At 45.9% G+C, this 24,468-nt stretch overlaps 1 protein-coding gene across 2 annotated transcripts; it reads right to left on the bottom strand.

Moving 5' to 3' along the window:
- Nucleotides 1-768: 768 nt before the first annotated feature.
- RAC1 (Rac family small GTPase 1) lies at nucleotides 769-24,468 on the bottom strand. 2 transcript variants are annotated; one of them, XM_044390271.3, is made up of 7 exons: nucleotides 24,217-24,468; nucleotides 14,714-14,785; nucleotides 11,467-11,584; nucleotides 5,126-5,182; nucleotides 3,575-3,637; nucleotides 2,700-2,859; nucleotides 769-2,405 (listed from the first exon to the last, which is right to left on the bottom strand). In XM_044390271.3, exons 1-7 carry the CDS (start codon nucleotides 24,249-24,251, stop codon nucleotides 2,275-2,277), a joined length of 636 nt encoding a protein of 211 aa, XP_044246206.1. In that variant the 5' UTR covers nucleotides 24,252-24,468; the 3' UTR covers nucleotides 769-2,274. The 2 variants fall into 2 exon arrangements, with proteins under 2 accessions (XP_044246206.1, XP_026372078.1); XM_026516293.4 differs by lacking the exon at nucleotides 5,126-5,182 and having other exon boundaries at nucleotides 24,217-24,462.

Raw genomic sequence — 24,468 nt, 5'->3', positions numbered from 1 at the left:
AAAAAAACCCCAAAGGATGGGGTGGGCGTGTGGGGGGGGTGCAGCTTGCAGGTGGGTGAGCATGTGGAAATTTGGGGAGGGCGTGGAGGCTCTGTGCCCCTCCCCCATACCTGGCTCTAGTCATCTCTTCCATCTGGCTGTTCGAATTCTATCCTTTCATAACAAACTGGTGATCTAGTAGGTAAAAAAAAAAACATCAGGCATATGGAGATAAATAACAAAGATTAGTTAAAAACTCAAATTGGTTGCCTTTGGGGAGGGTGTGAAGGGAGAAGGCTGCTGTTTTTGTAGCAAACCTTTAGAACTACATGGTCTTTAAACTGCATATTTATCTTTAAAAAATACTCTAAAGCAATCTTCAGAGCAATAAAAAGGATAATTTAGAAAACTGATTCTAACATGGCAAGTTCATAGTGCATTTCAGGCTCCAGAAAGGATCTTCAAGTCATATCAGCCTCCTCCCTATCAAGCTGCCAACTTGGGCCCCATCATCTCCCTCCTCAGCCAGAGCTCTGACCCAAGATGTGCACATTCACCCCCAGTGTGGATGTCACCGTCTCCCCACCATTCGACAAGTGCAAAACCCAACCTGCCTCCCAGCACCAGTGCTTGCAGACCTCTCCAGGAGGGGCCCCTCCCCGTCCCCCCAACATGAGAAACATGCGCTAGAAATGATGGTTTCCAACGACCCAATATTTTCAGGTGAGACAACCAAACACATACCCCAGGAGGCTATTTGAGCTCTCAAGAATTCAAGTATTACAGTCATATGATTCAAGGATTTATTAAGTCATACATGCAAAACATACTGCTAATTGCATTAGCAAAAGACCAATGTAAAAACACTCCACGATTCTGCAACTGTCAATTTAAAAAATGTTGTTCTAGTGGTTGAGAGGTCCAACCTTGTATTCTTGCCAGTGGGTAAGTTGTACAGAACTTCGTTAGCACAAGCACGGGCTTACAGAACCTCACAGACCCAAGGGAACATGGTCAGGCAGAGAGCAACAGGAAGCATGTGTCCGGGGGGTGAGGCAGAGAGGAGGGCCAGCATTAGTCAGGGTACGGTGTTGGTGATCTGGCAAGACAGTGATGTTAAGAAAGTTCATAGTTTAGGAATATCTAAAATATTTCAAAAACTGTAAAGCTGCAACACATGATTTTTACACCTAGTTACTAGAAAACTAAGGAAAGCGCTTATTAGCTTTGAATAAAGTAACAAGGAAACAGGAATGCACTTTTACTAATCTACAAAAGAAAATTTCTAATGCATTATCAGAAAGATTTTATAATACAAGGAGGCATATTGCTCATTAAGAAGGGATTCTATAAGAAAAGCACTAAGTTAGCAACTATGGGAACGACCAAAGTTGAATTAAAGGCCCAATTTCAGGAGGGATGGCAGGTCTAAGAAAAAGGAAAAGCTTAAAACACTTAGTGATAATACCAACCTTTCTTCGTTTACTGCATTTGACAGAAGTTAACCTTTAATATTTTACCCGTGACACTTTTACTCAGTTTAGTTAGGACGTGTACAATGTAGTGTAAATTAACCTCCATATTTTGTCAAAATACTGTCTTCATTCTTTGATCGCGTCACGTGCTGCACACCCCCGGCCCGGCACCCACGGCTGGAGCGGACACTTTGTCGGAGGGACACGGGAGGAAGAGGTCTGTTCGAAATCTCCGCAAAAGCGAATACACTAACTTAAAAAAAAAAAAAAAAATCTCACTACAAAATCAAAAAGATCGATCCGAAGAATTGAGTCATTACACTTGTTCCATCAGGACGTACAGTACAGTGTTAGGGGGTGGCCGTGGGGTTAGATGGCAACGTGGCAGCAGCTCGGGAAGGAGGCTGTGCCGCTTTCCTACGGGAAACGAGCGCGAGCGTCTGCGGGCCCACACCTGAGACGCCGAGGCTCTTCCTAAAGACACAGGCCCTGAACGGTTTAGTGCTTAGTGTTCTCAGCACGACAACGCAACTTAGTTCACAAGGTATTTTGGCAACTCTTCATCTGAGCAAGAATAAGGGCTTTTGAAAAATAAGGCTTTAAGAAAGCTTGCCGTTTTAGGGCTAAATTTTAATATAATGTGAAAGTCTGAAGTCTTACACTTTAAACAAATAAAACCTAAAAATTACTGATTGGTTCAAAATGGTTTTATGGAAAAACTAATCTGTAACAAAAACTTGGCATTGAGTGCGAAGGCTCCACCATTTCTGAGCAAAGCATACAAAGGTTCCGAGGGGGACGGGGAAGGGGGGGCGGACATTTACAACAGCAGGCATTTTCTCTTCCTCTTCTTGACGGGAGGAGGACAGAGAACCGCTCGAATCGCTTCATCAAACACTGTCTTGAGGCCTCGCTGCGTGAGCGCCGAGCACTCCAGGTATTTTACCGCACCTGCCGAGAAACACAGCCTCGTACAGCCACGCGGCCACGCGCGGAGCCGCTCTTCCGACCACGAGGGCGGGAAGCGGCTCCCCAGGCCCTGCCGGCCCGCCCGGCGCAGCAGAGCAACCCCTGACCTGCACCCCTCCTGAAGGCTCACGCCGAGGGCCTTGCCTGGTGGGCTCCCAGAAGTCAACAGGAGGCTGAGTCGGAAACACTCGCTCTCCACCTGCCCAGACCGGACTCCCGTCTCTGCCGCAGAAACAAAGCACGTGCAAAGCAGATGTGAAAATGCAGATTTCCTACCGATCTCCTTAGCCATGGCCAGACCCTGCGGGTAGGTGATGGGAGTCAGCTTCTTTTCCTTCAGCTTCTCGATCGTGTCTTTATCATCCCTGAGATCAAGTTTAGTCCCCACCAAGATGATGGGGGTGTTGGGACAGTGGTGTCGCACTTCGGGGTACCACTAGATGCAAGAGAGAAAAAAAGTCACAACACGCTCCCTCCCTGATGACCATCCTTTGCCTAAATTACGTTTCCATGGGCGTCAAACTGTGTCAGCCACCCCACCCTCCAGCCCTGCTCATCCCCTTGCAATACCTTCCAGAACCACAGGCCTACCTGTGGGCATTCAATTACCAAGACTAAGGAGCCTACGGAAGAGGCTCTACGCACCAACAAGAGCGAGGGAAGACCGGACGGGAAGGTCTCCCTCCCAACACAACTACCTTTGGGTAAAATGAGTCAAGTTTTTAGACCATCTCTGAGAATCCTCCCCATTCAGCGAAGAGAGTCAACTATCTGAGGTCCCAGCTCTGCCACCATGACCCCCACTGAACACATCCCTATCACAACTGAAGGACATCCTGCCCGCGTCATGTGGCACTAGGAAGGACGTGAGATGCAGGAGTGCAAAGTCATGATCGCCATTTTTATTAGATGACCCCATCAGACGGACTCCAAAGTGCTCGTTATTTTAACAAGGGACACAGCATTTCTGAAGCAGACCCTGAAACTTCAGAACTCTACATAATAGCCATACACTTCAAAACCTGATCTGCTACCTAAACAGGATTACAAGATCAATTTAAATAATTAAAACTCCTATCACCAAATGGTTTTTCTGCCTCCTGAGAATGACATTACATAACACAATGTTTCCCTACAACACCCCCACTTACCTTTGCTCGAACGTTTTCAAATGATGCAGGACTCACAAGAGAAAAGCAAATTAAGAATACATCCTATAAAAAGGAAACAGGGAGGCGTTTAGAAATGGTCTTACAATGACAAATGCACTTTGTAAATGCTGTTGGGAATGAATCATGAGACAAAATGCATATTATTATGTACCAGCAGCTTGTGTCTAAAGCTCACTCCCTGGTTACCCCTTCAGTTCTGTCAGAAGGCTCCCAAAGCAGAGCCAGCACATGAAGCCAGTGACTTGTGAGAAGAGGGGAGAGGATTTACTGGAATGTTCTGGAATTTACTGGAGGCCAGGGAGGCCTCAAAATCAGACCCCGGGAGGCTTCTTTTCCATCATTCCCAACTCCCACTGGGAACTTAATGGTCCTATTTATATACAGGGACAAAATCAAGCGTCAAGATACCACTGCGGTATTTCTGTAAAATGGGGTCTCAGTTTATCAAAAGCAGAGTCTGTTTTTAAAACCATTTACCAACGGCGTGCTTTTCAGTACGCTCCCCACGCGCACGTTCAGACAGGTTTAGTTGACCACTGGGTCGCAGTTAAACAGCTGCTTGAAGAGCTGCCACCAGAGTCCCTGGCACAAAGTGGGGCTCAGCCGTTTCCTACGTGCGCACATGCCACCGTGAAGGACAGGCTAGCGTGTGAGGGGCATCTTCGTGGCTGTCAGCTTCTCGCGCCCAAGCAGGGGCTCCGGAGGACTTGCCGCGAGCGGCAGCTGCAGCCCAAGCAGAGTCAAAGGAAAAGTCGTTGCAGAGAAAATACCTGGAAGAATTTCTGACTGACTGTAAACCATGTGTCCCACTCTGTATTGTGTAAAACGTCGAATTTAAATATTTACCTATATTTAAAAATGCCTAAGAGTTTCTAAAATGCTAGGTTTATAAGACATTTTCCTGGAAAAAGGCAACTATGCTACTTTGTGAAATGTACCCAATTCCCAAGCTAACACTTTCAATCATCCAGCTGATATCTTGTACCTGGAAAGGGAGAGAAACATCCCACACAACAGCTTTTTATAAATGACATTTGAAAATGCTAGCGCATGCACAGGCCCGTCCAAGAATCACCACGGCATTTGGGCACCTGATTACGTCATTTCAAAGCAAGGTTGGGTTAGCTCACCAGCACCGCGCAGCCATGCCCCAGACAGGCCCGCCGCACCGGGACACCAAAGCGGGGGGAGGCCCGCAGCCACGGTTAGTCCCACTCCGGCTCAAGCACGCGCTCCGGGTTGGGCCTCCACGCCTCCATCTCCACCCCACCCGGGAGGCCCCTTCGTAAGAGTTCCTCCTCCTCTCCCTCGGGAGAAGGGGAGCAAGCAGTTCACAAACTCTTTAATTCAAGCTAGTAGGTAAACCGTCTCGCTCTACTGAAAGCACATTTCAAGCAAAACCCAACCTTGAGTGAATTAAATACAAAACACTCAAGGAACGTGAGGCTCAACAGGAAATCCTGGGAAAACTAAGTGAAACGAGAGAACAGATAAAGCTTGAAACTGAAGTCGATTGAAAGTTTTACATACGGCAATCGGCTTGTCTTTGCCCCTGGAGGTTATATCCTTACCATACGTTTCTGCAACCTAGTAATGCATGAGAACTTTGTTTGAGTGCAGTAAAAACTGAGGAAATAAAAGTCAACATAATCCGTTATTTCTTCATCAGAATGCTGTCTCACCCCTCCCAAAGGATCCGAAAGCAGATGATCATCTAACATCTATGACGCCAAATACAACGCACGCTCCATCAAACCCCGGCCGGCCAACGCGGGGGAGACACGAGGTCAGGCACCGCCGGGGAGGGGACGGAGGCACTCTCGTCTACCCGCGGCTGCACAGAGGGCTCTCGTCCAGCAGAAGCTACAACACGCCTGAGGAAGCACACAGGTCACGTCCCATCAGGAAATGTTCAAGTGCCCTTAACGAAGGTGTGTCCGTGGGCCGTCGCTGGCACCACCAGCAACAGGCACACCTGTCAAGACCTCCGGCCAAGTTCTGAGACGTAAGTCCAGCCGAAGCCGCCGCAAACGGGAAAAGCACCTGTCTGTAACACAGGCCTCTGAGAGGAAAGGCTCCCCAGGAGCACGGCCAGCTCTGAGAGCGCCGCAAGTCTCCTGGGCAGAAGCGCTGGTCCTCTCTTCCCCAGATTCTGGGAGTGCGGTTTGAATTTAGGGACCTGCATTACTGGAGTGAACAGCACTGATGCACTGAGACCTTTCATTCCCCCCCCCCAAGCTCTGGACAGGACTGCCCAGAAGGGACAGCGTTTCTAGTGTTTACCACAGTGCTTTCAATTCATTCCTTTGTTCCAACAAAAATCGAAAGACTTGCTCTTCAAGCAACACAGAAACTTACAATTCTTCTGAGACAAACGAACAAGAGAATTATTTTAATTTCATCTCACTCAAGCTTCTCTGATCTATAATTCTGAGAATATTAAAGTTGCTGTAACTATCCTGGGTTTTATCTACGAGCTACTTTTGAAGATCTGTGCCCCAGAAGCCTTAACATGATGCCACATCTTTGCGAGACAGACTCACGGGTGTCGGCCACAAAACTGCAAATTCCAGTTCAAAACATCCTCCCACCACATCTGTTCTACCCCTTTCAATTTTTAAGAACATCTTTTTTGATTAAGAAACACACTTTCTGCCCTACATTAACATTATGCCATCCGCCTGTTCCTTTCTCTTCCTTCCCCCAGACAAAATACGGCTTTAAAAAATACTTTTAGGAGCGCCTGGGTGGCTCAGTCAGTTAAGCATCCGACTTTAGATTTTGGCTCAGGTCGTGCTATCAGGGTCGTGGGATTAAGCCCCACGCTGGGCTCTGGAATGCCTGCTTAGGATTCTCTTTCCCTCCACCCCTCTCCATCCAAAAAAAAAAAAGTCTAAAAAATAAAAATAAATTCAAATAAAAGACCTCATGCTGATACTTCTCTCTTCCAACAGCAATCCGTTCCAACCTCTGCCTCCTAACCCGACAACCCGCGGAGTCCGCGTTGCTCAGCACTCACGCAGCATCGTCGGGTTTACGCCCGTCCTGGTAACCCCCGCGCTCAGCAGCAGAGCCACCCAGGGCCTGGCCCGGCCCGCTCAGCCTTCCTCCCGGGGTCACCGTGTGTCCCACAGCCTCTCTATTCCACCTGAGCGGTCCCGGGTCACAGGCTCACGTTTCCTCTGGCTGGGACACGGCCCTCCCCATGCTGGCAGGACACTGCTAACGAAGCAGGCTCCCATCGTGCTTCAGGGACTCTTACTACCCGTGTATCACAAAGCAGCTGTCCCTCACCAGTCACCCACTGTCTCCCGTGAGCGTGTGGAGCGCACCGAGACACCAGTCGGCCCCTAGCAGAACGGCAGCGGCCGGACTTTGGGACAGCTGGGCTCTCCCAGCTCCGAACACACCATCCAGCGTGGCTCTCTCCTCTCCTCTCCCACAGACCTTCCACCTGGCTTTACTTCCAGGCTTCGCCCGTTCTTCACTACAGGCATTCTACGAACCGGGAAAAGCAGCAGGATTAAGACAAACAGGACAAAGACACCGTGCCTGTGGCATCCACGGGGAGGCTAAGAAAACAAGCTCCAGCGAGAAAGAAGAGCAGCCCGACCCACACAGCTCGGCTCCGGCAAGCTCCTGTTGAACAGGACCATCTCCCAGAACGCCGAGGCCAGACAAGGTCACCACGTGACCAGCTGGACCGAGCCCAAAAGTAAAGCAATAAATAAATAAAGTAAAGCACTTCACAATCCTGTCTGCCCACAGATACAAGGTCACCGTGCAAACTGTACCAACCCCGACGAGACCGTGTGTCTGTCTGCACCAGTCACAGCTCTGGCCGTGCTTCATCCCCACCTTCTGGAGATGGATTAGAGCACCCCTAAGACTACCCTGCCTCCCACCTGCACGCCATCCAGAGCAAGCCCTGCCTCGAGCCCTCACCCCAATCGCGCACCTTAGAGCCCTCAAGGGGTGTGTCTGGCTCGGGGCAGAGGGACAAACCCAATCTGGTTTAGCCACAGGTGTGCTCCTAGCGACCTTTGGCCAGAGGACACAGATCCTGTAACAGCCAAAGTAGAAAGCCATCTGAAACTCAAAACAGCCAAGCTAAACGCTATTGCTTTTCCTTGAACGAGTGTCAGCAGCCTAGCCCCTCTCGAGCTGAGCTCCCACAGAAGACCGCCCGCGGCCCCCGACACGAGAGGCCCAGCGTGTCAGCAGCCGCGTCGGGCAACGTGAGCTTCTGAAAACCCACACAGAGCTCAGGCCTTGTGAGTCTGGCCAGTCACGCAGGCTCCCCCTCAGCCACTAAATCCCAGAGCAAGGCGGCAAACGTGGGCCGGACACAGGCACAACGCTGGGCCTGAGCACCGCACGGACCACGCCGAACTCAGGGTATTTTTAGAAACAGAGTATACAGGTAGTTATTCAAGGATGGAAGAGCCTGAAGGATTACTTGAGAAAAAACAAAAATGTGAAGAGAGTTTCTACTAAAAAGGACCACCTGCTCGCCATCTGTTGGAGAACGAAGTAGAAACAAATGCCTTACACAGATTTAACTTCGCTCCCTGGAGCCACCCCACAAACCAGGACAGCAGCGTTAAATGACCGCAGGAAACAGGATGTCTGGTTCTGGGGCACAAAGCCCTAAGCAGGGCTGAGATCTGGGTAAGAAATCGCCCTGGGCCCTTCAGGAGAGGGGCTGCGCCCAGTCTGCACGAGCCACAGAAACAGGCCTGCAGACCAAAGAGTGAACAACCAGAGACCTGGTTCCAGTTCGTGCAAAGTTTAGAGGCGTCCCTCTGCCAAGGTGCCGGCCCGGAACCACCAGGCCTGCTCCTGTGGGTAGGACAGCATTCGAGGCCTGCCCCCCGGGAGCCAAGGTAACTTCCTCATCCCCCGATGAGTCCAGCAGGCACGTCTGTAACTGCCAGATGGCTGCTCTCCCCTCTTGGCTCTGAGCACCACGACACGCCCTGTGCTGGTGCGGGGTGTGTTACACACTACGTGTGGGAGCCCCCGAGCAAGAATCATGCTGTACCCCCTTTTAGACGTCCAAGTGTGTGCCAGGAAAATAGCACCTTACACAGATGGGACGGAAGCAGTTCACGTCCTGTCACAGAAGGACAACACCCCACCCACTGGGCTGTCAGGCCTCATACCCTGCGGCCTGCTTCAGTCTGTTACTTTGTCCACGCGTTCTCTAGCCTACACAGTGGGAATCTTGCCAAGTCACCTTTGACTTACTGTGAGTGACTCCCTCAGAGAAAAAGGCCGCACCCTGCCTGGACCCCTTGAGTCACAGGAGGCGGTTCTCATTTCTCAGAAGTGACACCCCGCCCTTCCAGATGTATCCGGTGGGACTGACCTACCAGTCAACAGGTTAGCAAATCCACTTTAAATCAGGAATTACCAAGCACCCATTGGGGTTAGAATAGTTTCCTAAGCATATCGAAGACCTCAAACCATTTGGTGATTATGAGCTAATTTATAAACTTAATCACAGTTAATTTTTAGCTGGAAACGAAGACATCACTCATTCAGACCTCCCATTTTATGGTTTTGGTCTTTGTTTAGCAGTTACTATAATTCAGCTAAAAGACAATCAACGAAAATCCACAGCTCAAAGAGACTGTATTCAGCAATTCCTCCAGCAGGAAATAAATCTAGAAGACAATGACTATACATAGAAAAACCGTATCCGAAAGCGTAAAAACTAAAAAAAAGGGGGGGGGTCGGCACCTGGGTGGCTTAGTCCATTGAGTATCCTGAGCATCTGACTCTTTATTTTGGCTCAGGTTGTGATCTCCGGGGGTCGTGAGACTGAGCCCCTCAAAGGGCTCTGCACTCAAGTGGGGAGTCTGCTTGAAGACTATCTCCCTCTGTCCCTTTCCCCCATTTGTGCACACGCAAAGTAAGTTTAGGGGCGCCTGGGTGGCTTGGTCGGTTAAGCATCTGACTTTTGGTTTCAGCTCAGGTCATGATCTCAGGGTCATGAGATCGAGCCCCACATCCGGCTCCATGCTGAGCGCAGCCTGCTTGGGATTCTTTCTCTCCCTCTGCCCCCCCCCCACCTTCTCTCTTTCTCTCAAATGAATAAATCTAAAAAATAAAAAAATAAGTCTAAAACTATCATCACTAAATAGGAAGTTTAAAAACAAAAAACAAGGGGCGCCTGGGTAGCGCAGTCGTTTAAGCATCTGCCTTCAGCTCAGGGCGTGATCCCGTCGTTCTGGGATCGAGCCCCACATCGGGCTTCTCCGCTAGGAGCCTGCTTCTTCCTCTCCCACTCCCCCTGCTTGTGTTCCCTCTCTGCTGGCTGTCCCTGTCACATAAATAAATAAAATCTTTAAAAAAAAAAAAAAAAAAGATTTGGGTAGACTGGAAATGACTGGCTATTTTCACCCACACAACGCACCCCCACCCCGTGCCGCCCCCCACCCAAGACCGTGAAGTTCAAATCTATCCAAATCTATCCTGCCTTCTCCAGGATGTCTCCTTGACCCTCATTCTCTAGTCACCCCGGCTTTGTTGAGAGCGTGTACAGCAACTTCCACTCATCGGGGCCCAGCCAGCTCTAACTTGAAGAGCTCGCCAGACCTGTGAATCTTCACAGCAGCTACACCGGAGTGTCTGTGATGTGCCTGGACTGTTCTGTGTGCTTTCTACAGATTGCTCATCTAATCCTATAGGGAAACAGGTCATGACTGGAGCCGTGAAGAAACCTGCCGGGGTCACAGAGATAGGAAGCGAGAGCATGGGATTTCAACCCAAGGCATTTGCTCAACTGCCTCTGTGTATTCCTTTGGCCAGTGAGTCACCCGAGTCTCCAGTTTTTTCAAATACTTCTAAAATAATGAACAAACATAACAAGAAAACCAAATGGTACAAATAAGACAATTGCTTATTTCAAGAAAAGGGCTTCCAAGCATATTTTCAACAGGACTTCTCTGATTCGCTTTGGTATATGTATCATTTAATTGTCTACGATGGAAACAAAGCCAATCTAGAGTTTTTCTGGCTGGATGCAGTGGAAATATTTTTACAAAACTGAAATCCGAATCTACGTTAAGATTTAGGTACTAAAGCCATAGAAAACTGAGCATGTGTTTTACAGAAAAATAATAAACCCAAAAGACAAGTCATCAACTTGATTTTTAAAAACCTTAATCTTAACTGTTAATTTGATTCCATGGTACCGAACTGTCACAAAGCAGACTGACCTTGAAACTAATTATTGTTGAAACTGGTTAGCAAGAATAAAACAGTACCAATTTCATATGGCTGTCCTGACACTGAAATGAAAGCATGCACCACGCACAGCACCACGGTCAGTAACTGGTGATGCTAAAAAAATGGAAACAAACAAACCTTGGTCCACATCTAGGAGGACATTCACTACTGAACTTATTAACCTCGCTACTCTTTAATATGCCCAAAAGATGGCAATACAGCTGGCCCCTGAACAAGGCGGGAGGGCAGGGGCACTGCCACCCCCCAATGCAGTCAAAACTCCGTGTATTACTCTGACTCCCCGAAAACTTTAACAAATAGCCTGCTGTTGACTGGAAGCCTTACCAATAACGAGACCAATCCATTAATATATGTTCTGCACGTTATGTGTAAACACAGTGCATTCTTACACTGAAGTAGCCAGAGAAAATGTTACTAACAAAATCTTGAGGAGGAAATATACTCACAGTACTGTAATGTATTTATGGGGAAAAGTCCTAGTCTAAGTGGGCCTCTGCAGTTACACCTGCGTGTTCAGGTGCCGACCGTGCGGGCAAACCCACACGTGACACGCAGTTACACAGTCCAAGTGATATATTCCGAAGGACACATTAAAAATCAATCATGATCCTTACTGTTTGCGGGTAGGATAAGGGACGTAATCGGTCATAATCTTCTTGTCCAGCTGTATCCCATAAGCCCAGATTCACGGGTTTTCCATCTACCATAACATTGGCGGAGTAGTTGTCAAAGCTGTAGAGTGGAGAAAACACGGTCAGTCTGCAGCCCCGGAATAGGAGGCACAGACTGGGGGCCTGAGTTACTGTTGCGGCGAGGGTCCCGGAGGTGTGCCGAGGCCAGGAATGGCCTGGAGGCTGCCAGGCCAGCAGACGCACCAGCACGCAGGCAGGAGTCGGCTGAGGAGGTAAAAAGTGGAAGGAAAACAGGCTGCAGCGTAAGGAGAAAAACATGCACCTGGAGAAAACAAAGGACAAGCTATTCCATTTAACTGAAATAAATTACTGTCAGCAATAGAAAACCTTTGCTTTTAATAAGAGAACATTAAGATTTTTCTCCCCATGGGGCGCCTGGGTGACTCAGTTGGTTAAGTGTCTGCCTTTGGCTCAGATCAAGATCCCACGGTCCTGGGATGAAGTCCCACGTCAGGCTCCCTGCTCAGCGCGAAGCCTGCTTCTCCCTCTGCCTCTGCCTGCTGCTCCCCCTGCTCATGCTCTGTGTCCAATAAAAATAAATATTTTCTTTAAAAAAGAAAAGGATTTTTCTCCCCAGGAAGAAATAAAGGATAAAATTAGTCCCTCTTTCAAACCCCACTTGACTTTCTCGTGTACGTATCAAACTCATCGTCAACAAGGTGGCACACCACGGAGCCACAATGCAGTGCTTCCAGAACACCCGCACTGAGTGTAGGGTGATAATTAGTCAAGCCCTGGTCACCCAGGCCTGCAACCAAAGTGCAATGGTAACATACAGCAAACTTCATTGGAAAAGCTATAGTGTAACGTTTCCAGACCGAGTGTACCTCATTACACACGTACTTAAATTAACGTGAAGTTGGTACACAAAACGCAGTTACTGATAAAGAGAGCCCAAAAAAGCCCGGCTGACAGGAGGGGAATAAGGTGGACATTAAAAGGGGGGGGGGGCGCTGGGCGGCTCAGTTAGTTAAGTGTCTGGCTTCAGCTCAGGTCATGATCCCAGGGTCCTGGGATTGAGTTGGGCTTCCCTGCTCAGTGGGGAGTCTGCCTCTCTCTCTGCCCCTCCTCCCCCACTCATGCGCTTGTTCCTGCACTCTCTCTCAAATAAATAAAATCTTTAAAAAAAAAAAAAAAAAAATCACCGAAGTACCACCAAGTACTTCATTAAAAAGAAAATCTGGCATTGCAATTAAAACCTGGGCAAGTTCCAAACAGGACACCATACATCTGCCTGTAAGATAAAATTCAGAATTCATTTCACATACTATCAACACTAAAACTTAGGGTCTTGCTACACTGCAACAGCAGAATCAAGGTCTGAGTAAGCCTCCAATGTGGCTTACAGAACGGAATGACAACTATATTTTGTAAAGAAAAAGCCTCATGTCTTGCAATTCTCCTTCTGTAAGAAAAGAAAAATTATTCAATAAACAGTATCGTGACTTTTTTCCATCTCGGAAAAAAAGAATCAGATGCCTGCCTCCTACTATACCAAAAAAATATTCTAAATGAATTCAAATTTTAGGCACAAAGTGAAAACTTTGGCCACAAAAATCTAGAAAACCTACTAGAGGATATTTTTGCATCACTAAAGTAGGGATGGTCTTCCTAAGACAGACATAAAACCCCATGAAGGCGCAGTCGCATATTTACATAAAAATACCAAACTTCTTTATGGCAAAAGACCCCATATGACAAAGTTCAAAGACAAATGAGACTCGGGATTAATATTTCTAATGCATAAAAGTTCCATCAGTAAGAAAAAAATTTCAGTAGAAAAACAAGCAAAAGATTTCCGCCGGCCATTCACAGAAGAATGCAAGCGCACAGAGACGGTTCACCGAACCTTCGCCTCACTGGTGATCAGAAATGCAAATGAGAAGGTAACTTTTTTCAAGGCCTGTTGCCCACTCCAACTTCAGGGGGCCACTTCAGTCACAGCTGGTTCAAGTGACAGGCTTTTTGGCAGCAACTGGGTAGTATCTATCAAAAATTTAAATATCGGGGCGCCTGGCTGGCTCAGTCGTTAAGCGTCTGCCTTCAGCTCAGGACGTGATCCCAGGGTCCTGGGATCGAGCACCGCATCGGGCTCCCTGCTCCACTGGGAAGCCTGCTTCTCCCTCTCCTGCTCCCCCTGCTTGTGTTCCCTCCCTCACTGTGTCTGTCAAATAAATAAATAAAACCTTAAAAAAAAAAATTTAAAAATCCATTCATTCCCTTTTGACTCAGCACACTTCCACTTCTAAAAATCAATCACATGTGCACAGAGACATGTGCAATGATGTTTAACACAGTAAATAATAAAAAATTTAAAAAAATAAAGATCTAACCACCAGTGGTGTTATCAGGATCATAGTTCAAAGTCACTAACAACTGATAATGATTTAACTCTACTTATGTATAGATGAGGAAAGTCCCCACCATAAAACCAGAACATGGACAGTACGATCCCACTCCTACGAAACTCTGGAGACCTCCACAGTATACGTGTTGTGCTTGACAAGGTCAGCACAGGTGGGATCCGTGCTGTGTCCTCTCCACCAGGATGGCAGTCATCAAGACAGAGCGGACACCATGGCAACAGGGCGATGCGTTATGAGCCTCAGGGCTCCCTAGTAAACCCATCATCAGAAAAGCACTTCTCCATCTCCACCCAATTCTGCTGCCAAGAGGGAATAAGCAGCTCAGTAGCCAAATCGGTCCTCCCATAACCGCCCCCACCACACACCCTGGTTTCAACTCCACAGCCTGGTAACTCGACAGTGACCTGCAACCACCGGACTCCTTGCCAGGAAAGGCCAATTACAATGTAACAGCATATTTCATGTTCTACTTCCTTGAGGCTTCACACACAGAGCCCAGAGAGCCAAATTTATCTGAAACTCTTACATTGTCCAGTCTTCATACTTCAGTTAGTTAACTTTGTTTCCTGAATGTGTAAAAACCAATTAGGAAAGCTGTGTTTCATCACAATGTAGAAACTTTACATTAGATTAAGTATTTTTAAAAAGCCCAAATAAATACCTTATAATTAGACTTTGGTGAATGTTTGGACAGAAAATGAATCAGATCTGTTCATGTGCAAATTAAGAATATCTTTATAGCAAAACAATGGGGAAAAAAAAACCCACATCACAGACAAGTCCCAGTTTAACTCAATACTTACACAGTGGGGATGTATTCTCCAGGAAATGCATTGGTTGTATAACTGATCAGTAGGCAAGTTTTACCTACAGCTCTAAAGAGAGAGAAAAGAATGGTGTAAGTTACTTAGCCGACATGAATGTAATCCTTTCATTATTCTGTTAAATTTACAGAAAAATCAAGGAGTATACACGAAGTACTTAGCATTAAACAGTTTCTATAATCTTTTACTTGACACTGCACACTTTTATCCTGAAATTTATAGTAAACAAACTCGAATTTCTCAAAAAGGAGCTTTCACGTTCTATTTAGGTGTACGGCATTAGCATTCATGGTCAGAATCAGCTGTTCAATGAGCCCAGGTTGAACAGGAACAAGATTTTTAAATTCGAAGTCTCTTCTGTGAACATCTGTACCAGTCTTTCATCTAAGAATCTTCAATTCTACCCTCAAAGCATTTTGACGAACACTCATATGCACACGCAGCCTTCCTCTCAACTTCCACTTGGTTGCTACGTAATAGATTTTGCTGCCTCAGAGCGCTAGCTCGAACCCACCACCTTTCAAAGCCTTCCCCTCGGAGATGAGTAATGACCGTTCTCTTGATAGAGTGCTTAGTCACTGACCAGCACACACACCTGTGAACCACAAAGAGCCACACAGAACTCACTTTAATTCATCTGTATTCATTTGCCGCCTCCCCAAGCCCCATCCTCAAATATCACCATAAGCTTTTCGAGCAACTAACACAATGTATTTCAGACATAATTAACGGCTCAGGGATGCTGGCATAAACTTCCAAACAGTCGCAAAGAGAAAGTAAAAAAGAATCGTGTAGAAATCCTCCAGAGACAGAAGGGCCTCCTGCACAACTGGTAGTGGGGACAGTGTGCCATCAGGCGGAGGTCAGAGTGGTGGTTTAAAGTCTCCCAACTACTTGAAATTTTTTTTCTTGAGAATATCCCGTACAAATTAAGATCACTGCACCCTCAGCCAAAAAATAGTTTCCAAATTTTACACTCTCATGGTGACCTCAAGGGCTTCTGAGAGCCTCTGTCCCTGGCTTAAAGACTCACTAAACTCTCTTCCTAAAGGAGCCCATCACCCTGCTGTCTTCTGTTGGCCTACCAAGGTCATGTGTGTCACACAATGAAGCTCTGAGCTGTAAGATTTTGTTGTTCAATCTCAACTACTATGAATTAGGATTCACCATAAAGAAGTTAAGTGCTTTTCTATTGTCGTAGCACTCTTAGCTGAAGGCAAAAACCTCTCAGCTAGGACAGAATGCAGGCCCATCCAGTCTTGCCAATACTTGTTTTACTCATAATATTATTAAGGGCTTAAAAGTTGGAACTCCCCCACCCCCAAAGACCTCACGGAATCAAACATTACATCATCAGGAAGTAGCTTCCAACTCCTAAAGGCTTTCTAAACAAAAATGACTCACTGGCCACACAATCTGTTAAAAGCTTACAATGTCAAACCTGTGTGAGCAGGAGGCTGATATCTGTAGTCCTTACCCTGGATTCGAGACCCAGAGCCGGCTCTTCATCCCTTACTAGCTGGAATTGTTAGTAAGTTACAACTTCCTTAGGCCTTACAGTTTTCTCAACTGTAAGATGGATGCAAAACTACCAACTCCATCACAAAACTACCGAAAGCATTAATTCTACTTCAATCTATACCAGTAAAGTGTACGCTATGCAAGGAAGAAACAGTAGCTGAAGATACTGCACTGAGCAAGACCTCATGGAATCTGTGAGGTTATTAAAGTAAAACATGAAGAATACAGTCATTACATAAAACTATAGGTGTGATAAATGTTATTAAAGACGCTATAGAGGGGCACCTGGGTGGCTCAGTTGGTGAAGCAGCTGCCTCTGGCTCAGATCATGATCCTGGAGTCCCGGCGTTGAGCCCCGCGTTGGGCTCCTTGCTCAACTGACAGGTTGTTTCATTAAATGCGCCCTTTTCCTCTCTCACTCAAAGAAATAAATAAATAAATCTTAAAAAAAAAAAAAAAAAGATGCTGTATGGCAAAGGGGTCTAACCTAGTCCCGGAGGCCTAGAGAGGAGGCTGCAGTGTGTACGGAAACTTAGAGGAGTGGGGCCGCGACAGGAGGAACATTCTAGGCAAAAGCAACAGCACTGGGGGGGAGGCCCAGTATACCTGAAGAACAAAGAAGTAAGGGGGAAGCAGCAAAGAAAAATATGAGGAAATTGTCATCTCTTCTTGTTAAGGGCATGGGACTTGATCCTACTTGGGAAGTCCCAGAAGATTTTTAGTTGCCAAGAAACCATTAAATTTGCATCTTTAGAAGCGGCCTCTGACTGCAGTGTGGAAAGAGGACAGAGGAAGGAAGCTGGGTCTGGAGGCAGGAAAGCAAGAGTGGTGTGAACCCACAAGGGGGCTTCAGGGTGAAGAGAAGTGGGCCGTTTCAAGAGCTTCCTAGGCACAAGGCAGAACAAGATGGTTCGGCACGGACTGGATATGGCCGCTGATGGAGGAGAGTGGAGTCTAAGGCCATCATCAGTGAACCTCTTTTCAAAATTACAAATGTGTAAAAATGTTAACACCTATTGCCTCTTAATGTCAAAAATAAGCAGCTATGGGGCGCCTGGGTGGCACAGTGGTTAAGCGTTTGCCTTCGGCTCAGGGCGTGATCCCGGCGTTATGGGATCGAGCCCCACATCAGGCTCCTCCGCTATGAGCCTGCTTCTTCCTCTCCTACTACCCCTGCTTGTGTTCCCTCTCTCGCTGGCTGTCTCTATCTCTGTCTAATAAATAAATAAAATCTTTAAAAAAAAAAAAAATAAGCAGCTATGAAGGTTTTAATGGTTATGTTAAAATGTCGTAGTAGCACTTCCTTTAAGAGCCTGTCCTAAATCTCTTCCATATGTATGAAGAACAAAGCTATTACTATAAATACGCCCGGCTCTGTTTTAAATGCTCTAATTTTTTTTTTCCTGAAACTTCACCTTTAGCTGAGGCATCATCTTTTGAAAGGTTTAACTGTAAAGGAATTCAAGGTACTGGCATAACCTGATACTGACTGAAACTTTTACCAATCATTACAGTATTTGCTATAAATCTAAGTTCTATAAGAAATTATTAAATTATAAAATTCTGACATTTTATTTTTTTTAAGTAGGCTCCACACCCAGTATGAAGCCCAACGTGGGGCTTGAACTCACGACCCTGAGATCAAGACCTGAACTGAGATCAAGAGTCGGATGCTTCACCAACTGAGCCACCCAGACACCAAAATTCTGTCTTTTTAGTTAAGTACATGTCCAACCTTTGATTTAAATATTTACTTAGTTTTTAAAAACAGATAAAAAGAAAAAGGAAACGGTTATTTACCTCCCATTAGTGTTACTTATTCACTCCTTTTAAATGCACTCCACAAACAAACTCTAGAGGCCAAAGTCAACACAGGCGCAGGCAGTCAGAGCTCCCCACACAGAGAATGGAAGCCACATTTGGTCACAGCCTTGACTGATGCTGCCTCAGAGTCGATGGAAGTTAGTATCTGCTTTGGAGTTTCCAATTTTATATTTACTTAACTGCTCAGTTTAACCTCTTTTTAATCTTCGAAAGCTGCCACAACGTTAAAAAATGAACACGAGTCTACAGAAAGTTCACATGAGCACATTTTTTTAGCCTATCTGTGCCTCTCCTGCTCTATCTTGTAGAAATAACCAAGATTGAAGCCAATAATTTATGTTCCTATTATGTTCTTTGTTTTTCCATTAGGAGACCTTTAAGGAAAATTTTAAGATTTGGGGGGTAAGATCTCAGTATTACTAAAATCTATAAACCAAAACTTAAAAAGCACATACAATCAATAAATCTGGAAACACTGGCAATTTCCCCAAGTTAGAAAAGTAAGGGAGGGGCGCCTGGGTGGCTCAGTCGTTAAGCGTCTGCCTTCGGCTCAGGGCATGATCCCAGAGTCCTGAGATCGAGCCCCACATCAGGCTCCCTGCTCTGTTGGGAGCCTGCTTCTTCCTCTCCCACTCCCCCTGTTTGTGTTCCCTCTCTCGCTGGCTCTCTCTCTCTCTCTGTCAAATAAATAAATAAAATCTTTAAAAAAGAAAAGTAAGGGAGGGGCACCTGGCTGATTTGACTCTTGATCTCAGGAGTGTCAGTTTGAGCCTAAGCTGGATATAGAGATTACTTAAAAATAAATGTTTACCCCACCCCAAAAAGGGAAGGGATACAGTACAGGAAGTTCAAAAATAAGAACTTTCTGCATTGCCTTAAAGAAAGATACACTGGGGGGTGCTTTGGTGACTCAATCAGTTAAGCATCCAACTCTTGGTTTCAGCTCAGGTCATGATCTCAGGGTCATGAGATAGAGCCCCATGTCAGGCTGCGCACTAAGAGCCAGAGTCTGCCTGAGACCTTTTCCCTCTCACTCTCTAAAATAAAGTCTTTTTAAAAAATAAATTTTAAAAAATACACTGATCTTAATAGTACTGAAAGACTAGATTTCTCCAATGAGAAAATAAGGAGCCTGTATTGCTGTCTAAAAATACCTAGATCTTGGGGCGCCTGGGTGGCTCAGTCGTTAAGCATCTGCCTTTGCCTCAGGTCGTGATCTCAGCGTCCTGGGATTGAGCCCCGCATCGAGCTCCCTGCTCAGTAGGAAGCCTGCTTCTCCCTCTCCCACTCCCCCTGCTTGTGTTCCCTCTATCGCTATGTCTCTGTCAAATAAACAAAATCTTAAAAAATAAAAATAAATAAAAAATAAAAATACCTAGCTCTTGGGGCACGTGGTGGCTCAGATGGTTTAGTGTCCAACTCTTGATTTCAGCTCAGGTCATGATCTCAGGCTCTGGGCTCAACGGGTGGTCTGGTGGAGATTCCGCCTTCCCCTCCCCCTACTCCTGCCCTTGCTCTCACTTTCTGCCTCTCACCCTAAAATAAAGAAATCTTTTTTAAAAACTACCTATACCTTAAAAAGCTCTTAACAGAATGTAGTGAAATGTGAATTATATGTATTAAATATATATTCATATTTTTTCTATAAATGAAAGACCCTGAATGAGAATCCTCAATTTACCCTGTGAAATGGGGTTTGGGAACTCTCCAACAGTAGGCCTTCAGTAAATGCATAATCATGCAGAGAATAAATTCAGAAAACGCATGGGCTAATAGAGTAGTTTAGTGCTACAAAACCACAAACCCTAATCTGAAATTCTGATATTCTGTCACTAACAGGAGACACCACAACCAACTTATGGAAAACTATTATCACCATTGCAGGCTTCAGAAAAATTTAAAAATCTATGTGGTTTCAAAACCCCCAACGCTGAAAATGTTACCTCTAAGGGTTCAACTCTGAAGGAGCCTTTAGTCTATAGACCCCTGCCTTCTAGGACCACCAAGCCTAATCCTGGAGCACCTGGTGTTTGGATCCGCAGAAGATACAGAGTTCCAAAACAAGAATTTCTACCTAACAACATATCACCCCCGTTCTCCTTCAAATCAAATCCTCTTAAAATATGCCCGGATAGAGGCAACTGGGTGGCTCAGTTGGTTAAGCGTCTGCCTTCAGCTCAGGTCATGATCATGGGGTCCTGGGATCAAGTCCCACCATCGGGCTCCCTGCTCCGCGGGGAGCCTGCTTGTCCCACTCCCTTTGCCTGCCACGCCCCGTGTGCGCTCCCTCTCTGTCAAATGAATAAAATCTTAAACAAAAAAAAAAAAAAGAAAAGAAAAAAAAGAAGCCCTGATAATGGGAAAATGTGGGAAAAGGAAATAGAGCAAAATATTGATTACAAAATCTAAGTGCTAGGTGTTCACTGCACAATTCTTTCAACTTTTCTGTATGTGTGAAACTTCTCATATTAAGACGTGGGAGGAGGGGCGCCTGGGTGGCTCAGTTGTTAAGTTAAGCGGCTGCCTTCAGCTCAGGTCATGATCCCAGCCCCTCATCAGGCTCCCTGCTCAGCGGGAAGCCTGCTTCTCCTCTCACTCCCCCTGCTTGTATTCCCTCTCTCACTGCCTCTCTCTCTGTCAAATAAATAAAATCTTAAAAAAAAAAAAAAAAAAGATGTGGGAGGAAAAAATATTCCTCTGATGACATGTGGTAACTACCTTGGTAGCAGGATTCCTGATGAAACATCTCCTTTTTAGTAAGACTAAAATCACGAGAACTACCTGGTGGGTGATGCTGAGGTGAAAAAGTAGTAAGTATTATTAATACATTCAATGATTAATGCAAAAGATTACAGAAAGTGGCTTTAAGATTTCTCAAAATTACTGATACTCCTCTAGTGAACCCAACCTCAAACTTTTCCTGGGATTACATTTTAAAGGTAAAAAAAAAAAAAAAAAAAATTAAGTATAATTTTAACCACCAAGATCAGAGTCAAATAACAGTTAAACCCAAATTTAGAAGCCAGTGCAGAACTCAAACACCTTTACAACAGGTCAAAAATATGGAACCCACTGCCTAGAGACAAAAATACACAAAGACAATTCATGAAGCACTTAAATTCATGGATCATACCTTCACTGATTATTCAATGGAAACGAGTGGGGAGTAAGTGGTGTACATTCCTAAAAAGATGACATCATCATGGAAGGTATTTTTCACACTCAACTAAAAAAATTCCTGAACAGCAATGTCTAAATTAGACACTGGGGTGAAAAGACCACTAGCCCAATCTGGAGTGAACGTAGGGGGGCTTCAAGTCACTCACTCCCAGCCTTCTGGTCAACCAAAGTCAAAACAACACTATTAAAAATGGTTTAGAAATATCTGAATGTGAGATGCCATCTTACCTAAGTAAACCTGGGAGAAAATCTTGGGGGCAGAGATCCCCCAAATAAACACCCTGTGTTCAGGAAGGACTAACAGAATTAGGACCAACAGAAGGATTTGCAGAATTAAAAAGTATCAAAATTTCATTTCGTATTTTATGCTCAATGCCAACTCAATTGCTATACAGGAAAAAAATCCATAAGAAGAATATAGGCTAATTGATCCTACTTATAATATGGTTGTAACATACCTTTTAATCGTACTTTCCAACAATATATTTTAGATAAGGAAGCTTGCAATTTGTCCAACTTCAATTTGCCTTTATTGCTTAAACTGCCCTTAATTGCCTCAAATTCCACTGAGTTCTTTGCCCCACAAAATTTAGAACATTTACAGCTTTAACAATTTTTGAGTAAAAGAACATTCCAGGGGCGCCTGGGTGGCACAGCGGTTAAGCGTCTGCCTTCGGCTCAGGGCGTGATCCCGGCGTTATGGGATCGAGCCCCACATCAGGCTCCTCCGCCGGGAGCCTGCTTCTTCCTCTCCCACTCCCCCTGCTTGTGTTCCCTCTCTCACTGGCTGTCTCTATCTCTGTCGTATAAATAAATAAAATCTTAAAAAAAAAAGAATATTCCAGCTGTATCATCAGGCATGCTTTGTTTGGGTAAAAGCAGAAAAATATTTTTGGTATGGAATATGTATCTAAATTTTTACCTGAAGTAATGTTTGCTATACATAGACCCTTATTTAAATAGAGGGGGCACCTGGGTAGCTCAGTCAAGCATCTGACTCTTGGATTTGAGCTCAGGTCTTGATCTCAGCGTCATGAGTTTGAGCCCCACGCTGGGTGTAGAGATTACTTATATAAATGAATAAATCTTTAAAAAATAAATAGAGCTTAAATTGTTTATTCCATTTCTAATAGGGCTTAGCCCCTGTCTACACCAATGTCAAATACAGTACAAAAAAAGCTGAAAACTTAAAGCCAAGAATTGTTTTATGCCTTGCACTCCCATCACAGAGCCCAGCAGTGCCCCAGAGTAAGATAAACAGCAACAATATGAGTCTGTGTGGGCACTTAGCTGGGGCCAAGCACCTGTGAGGCAGTTAGTACCCAGCATCTTGTTTAATACTCACAACTTCAACCTGAGGCCCCTGTCCTGGGGGATGAGTGATATGCCCAGGGTTTCCCCCTAAGCAGTGGGGTAGGGATTTGAAGGAGGGATCCAGATCCCACAGTAGGTATTCAACAAGTACGCGACTAGATAAACAAGCTAATACATATAGTAAAGGTCCATAATCTGTAAGCATTAAACAGATCTGCTGTGCTTATGTTTCAGTTTCAGAAATTTTCAATTAAGAATATTACATACAGTTAGATATTGAATTATTAAACCAATTTACTGATTTCCCTATTAAACTAACTAGCTGAATATTTTCTGTCCCAAATGAAAGTAAAGCTTTCTTTTGAAGGCTTTAAAAAAAAAAAAAGGGACATACATATTCCTAAACAGGTGAAAGTTATAATTTTTGGCTATATACACAGAACCACGAAGCGTTAATGTTTCACACGTTTATTCTGACAAATCACAGATAGGCATCTTTTAAAAATCGGTTCAACTGTCCTTGCATCTGAATTAGCTGTAGAAACAATTTCAAATGTCTAATTTACGACCATCTAAATAAGCTAATTCACAACTTGGGAGGCATAAAAACCACATCAGTCCTAATGACAAGTTTGGGGAATATTAATCAAAAGGAAAAGCAATGCCAGAACTCTTCCTTGGACTTTACAAGACCTGAAAAATGTACCAACTGCGTCCTGAATTTGATGAAACTGATAGTAATTCTTGGAGCTTCCTTGTTAACACTCAACTACTCGGGCACTGCTGAGACACACAATTTTGCTCGGATTACACTGAGATTTTTGTTTCTATGGGAGAAAAAAAACGGCATAAGCCAAGTCTTGTCTTCCTCTAGGGCCTGTAACCACCACCAGACAGTAATGAAAAGAAATGCCTTGAGTCACAGGGTAGCTCCGCTCAGGGAGCCTGTTCTGCTACATCCCATACCTAATGCAAGAAGCGAAAGCCAATTTTTTTTTTTTTTTTAATGACCACACCACTTTCAGAGAACAGTCTTAATCACACCCAGCTCCTCGCAGCTAGAATCTCAAAAGTTTCTCCAAGGAAAAAGCAAAAATTATCACCCCCTACCCCCCGAAAAAATTTTTTTAAATCGGCGAAATACAGAGGAAGATACCCCGTGGTAAATCAGTTTAGGGTCACCAAACCAGCCCAGGCAAATATTCGTCAAGTCCTATCGACCTGGCTGCCGGGACACACGGAAGCTCTTAACCGGGCTCGAGAGGTTGATGTAAAAGCCCAGAAAGGGTCCTTTTTTACGAAAGGCAACTCCAAGCCCACCGATGTAGGGGCAGACGAGCCAGGGTGGCGGCGCGGCTGAGGGGTCCCGCCCGGCGCGCAGCGGGCCCGAGAGAAGGCGGGAGGGTGGAGTTCACTTTTCCCTTCGGGCGCCGGTCGGCGACTCCCTCCCCCACCAAAAATGTAAAAAAGAAAAAAAGAGAGAAAAAAAAAAAAAGCCGGAACCAGGCCCGTGCCGTTCGGCCCCGGAGGGAGTGAGCTGCGGCCCCGCGCCCCACGTCCCGCGCCGCTGAGAGGCCGGCTCCCGGCCCACGCGAGCCCGCCCGGCCCCGGCCCCCGCCCCGGCTCCCGGCCCGCGCACTCACCCGTCTCCCACGACCACACACTTGATGGCCTGCATCTGGGCCGCTCGCTGGGCCGCAGCGGCGGCCGGGCGCTGACGCGAGAAGCGGCGGACTCGGGGCGCGGCGGACGGGCGGGCGCGCGGCTGCGGGCGGCAGAGCGCGGGGTGCCGGGGCCGCTGTCCACGCCGCCTCGCCCTCCGCCGACGGGAAGCCGGAGCCCAGCAGCGGCCACCACCCAAAGCTGGGGGGAAAACTGCGGAGAAACAGGAAATG

This window comes from Ursus arctos, unplaced genomic scaffold (genome assembly GCF_023065955.2).
Source record: "Ursus arctos isolate Adak ecotype North America unplaced genomic scaffold, UrsArc2.0 scaffold_2, whole genome shotgun sequence".
NCBI lineage: Eukaryota > Metazoa > Chordata > Mammalia > Carnivora > Ursidae > Ursus > Ursus arctos.
The sequence above is the reverse complement of the archived record's forward strand: the minus strand, read 5'-3'. Positions and strand labels throughout refer to the sequence as shown.

What these genes read in the sequence shown, in the direction of transcription:
- RAC1 (XM_044390271.3), bottom strand. Translation starts at nt 24,251, where the DNA reads ATGCAGGCCATCAAGTGTGTGGTCGTGGGAGACGG. An exon ending in GGAGAATACATCCCCACTGT is followed by an intron (nt 11,585 to 14,713) that starts GTAAGTATTGAG and finishes TCCACTCTACAG; the next exon opens with CTTTGACAACTACTCCGCCA. An exon ending in TTGAAAACGTTCGAGCAAAG is followed by an intron (nt 2,860 to 3,574) that starts GTAAGTGGGGGT and finishes TCTTGCATCTAG; the next exon opens with TGGTACCCCGAAGTGCGACA.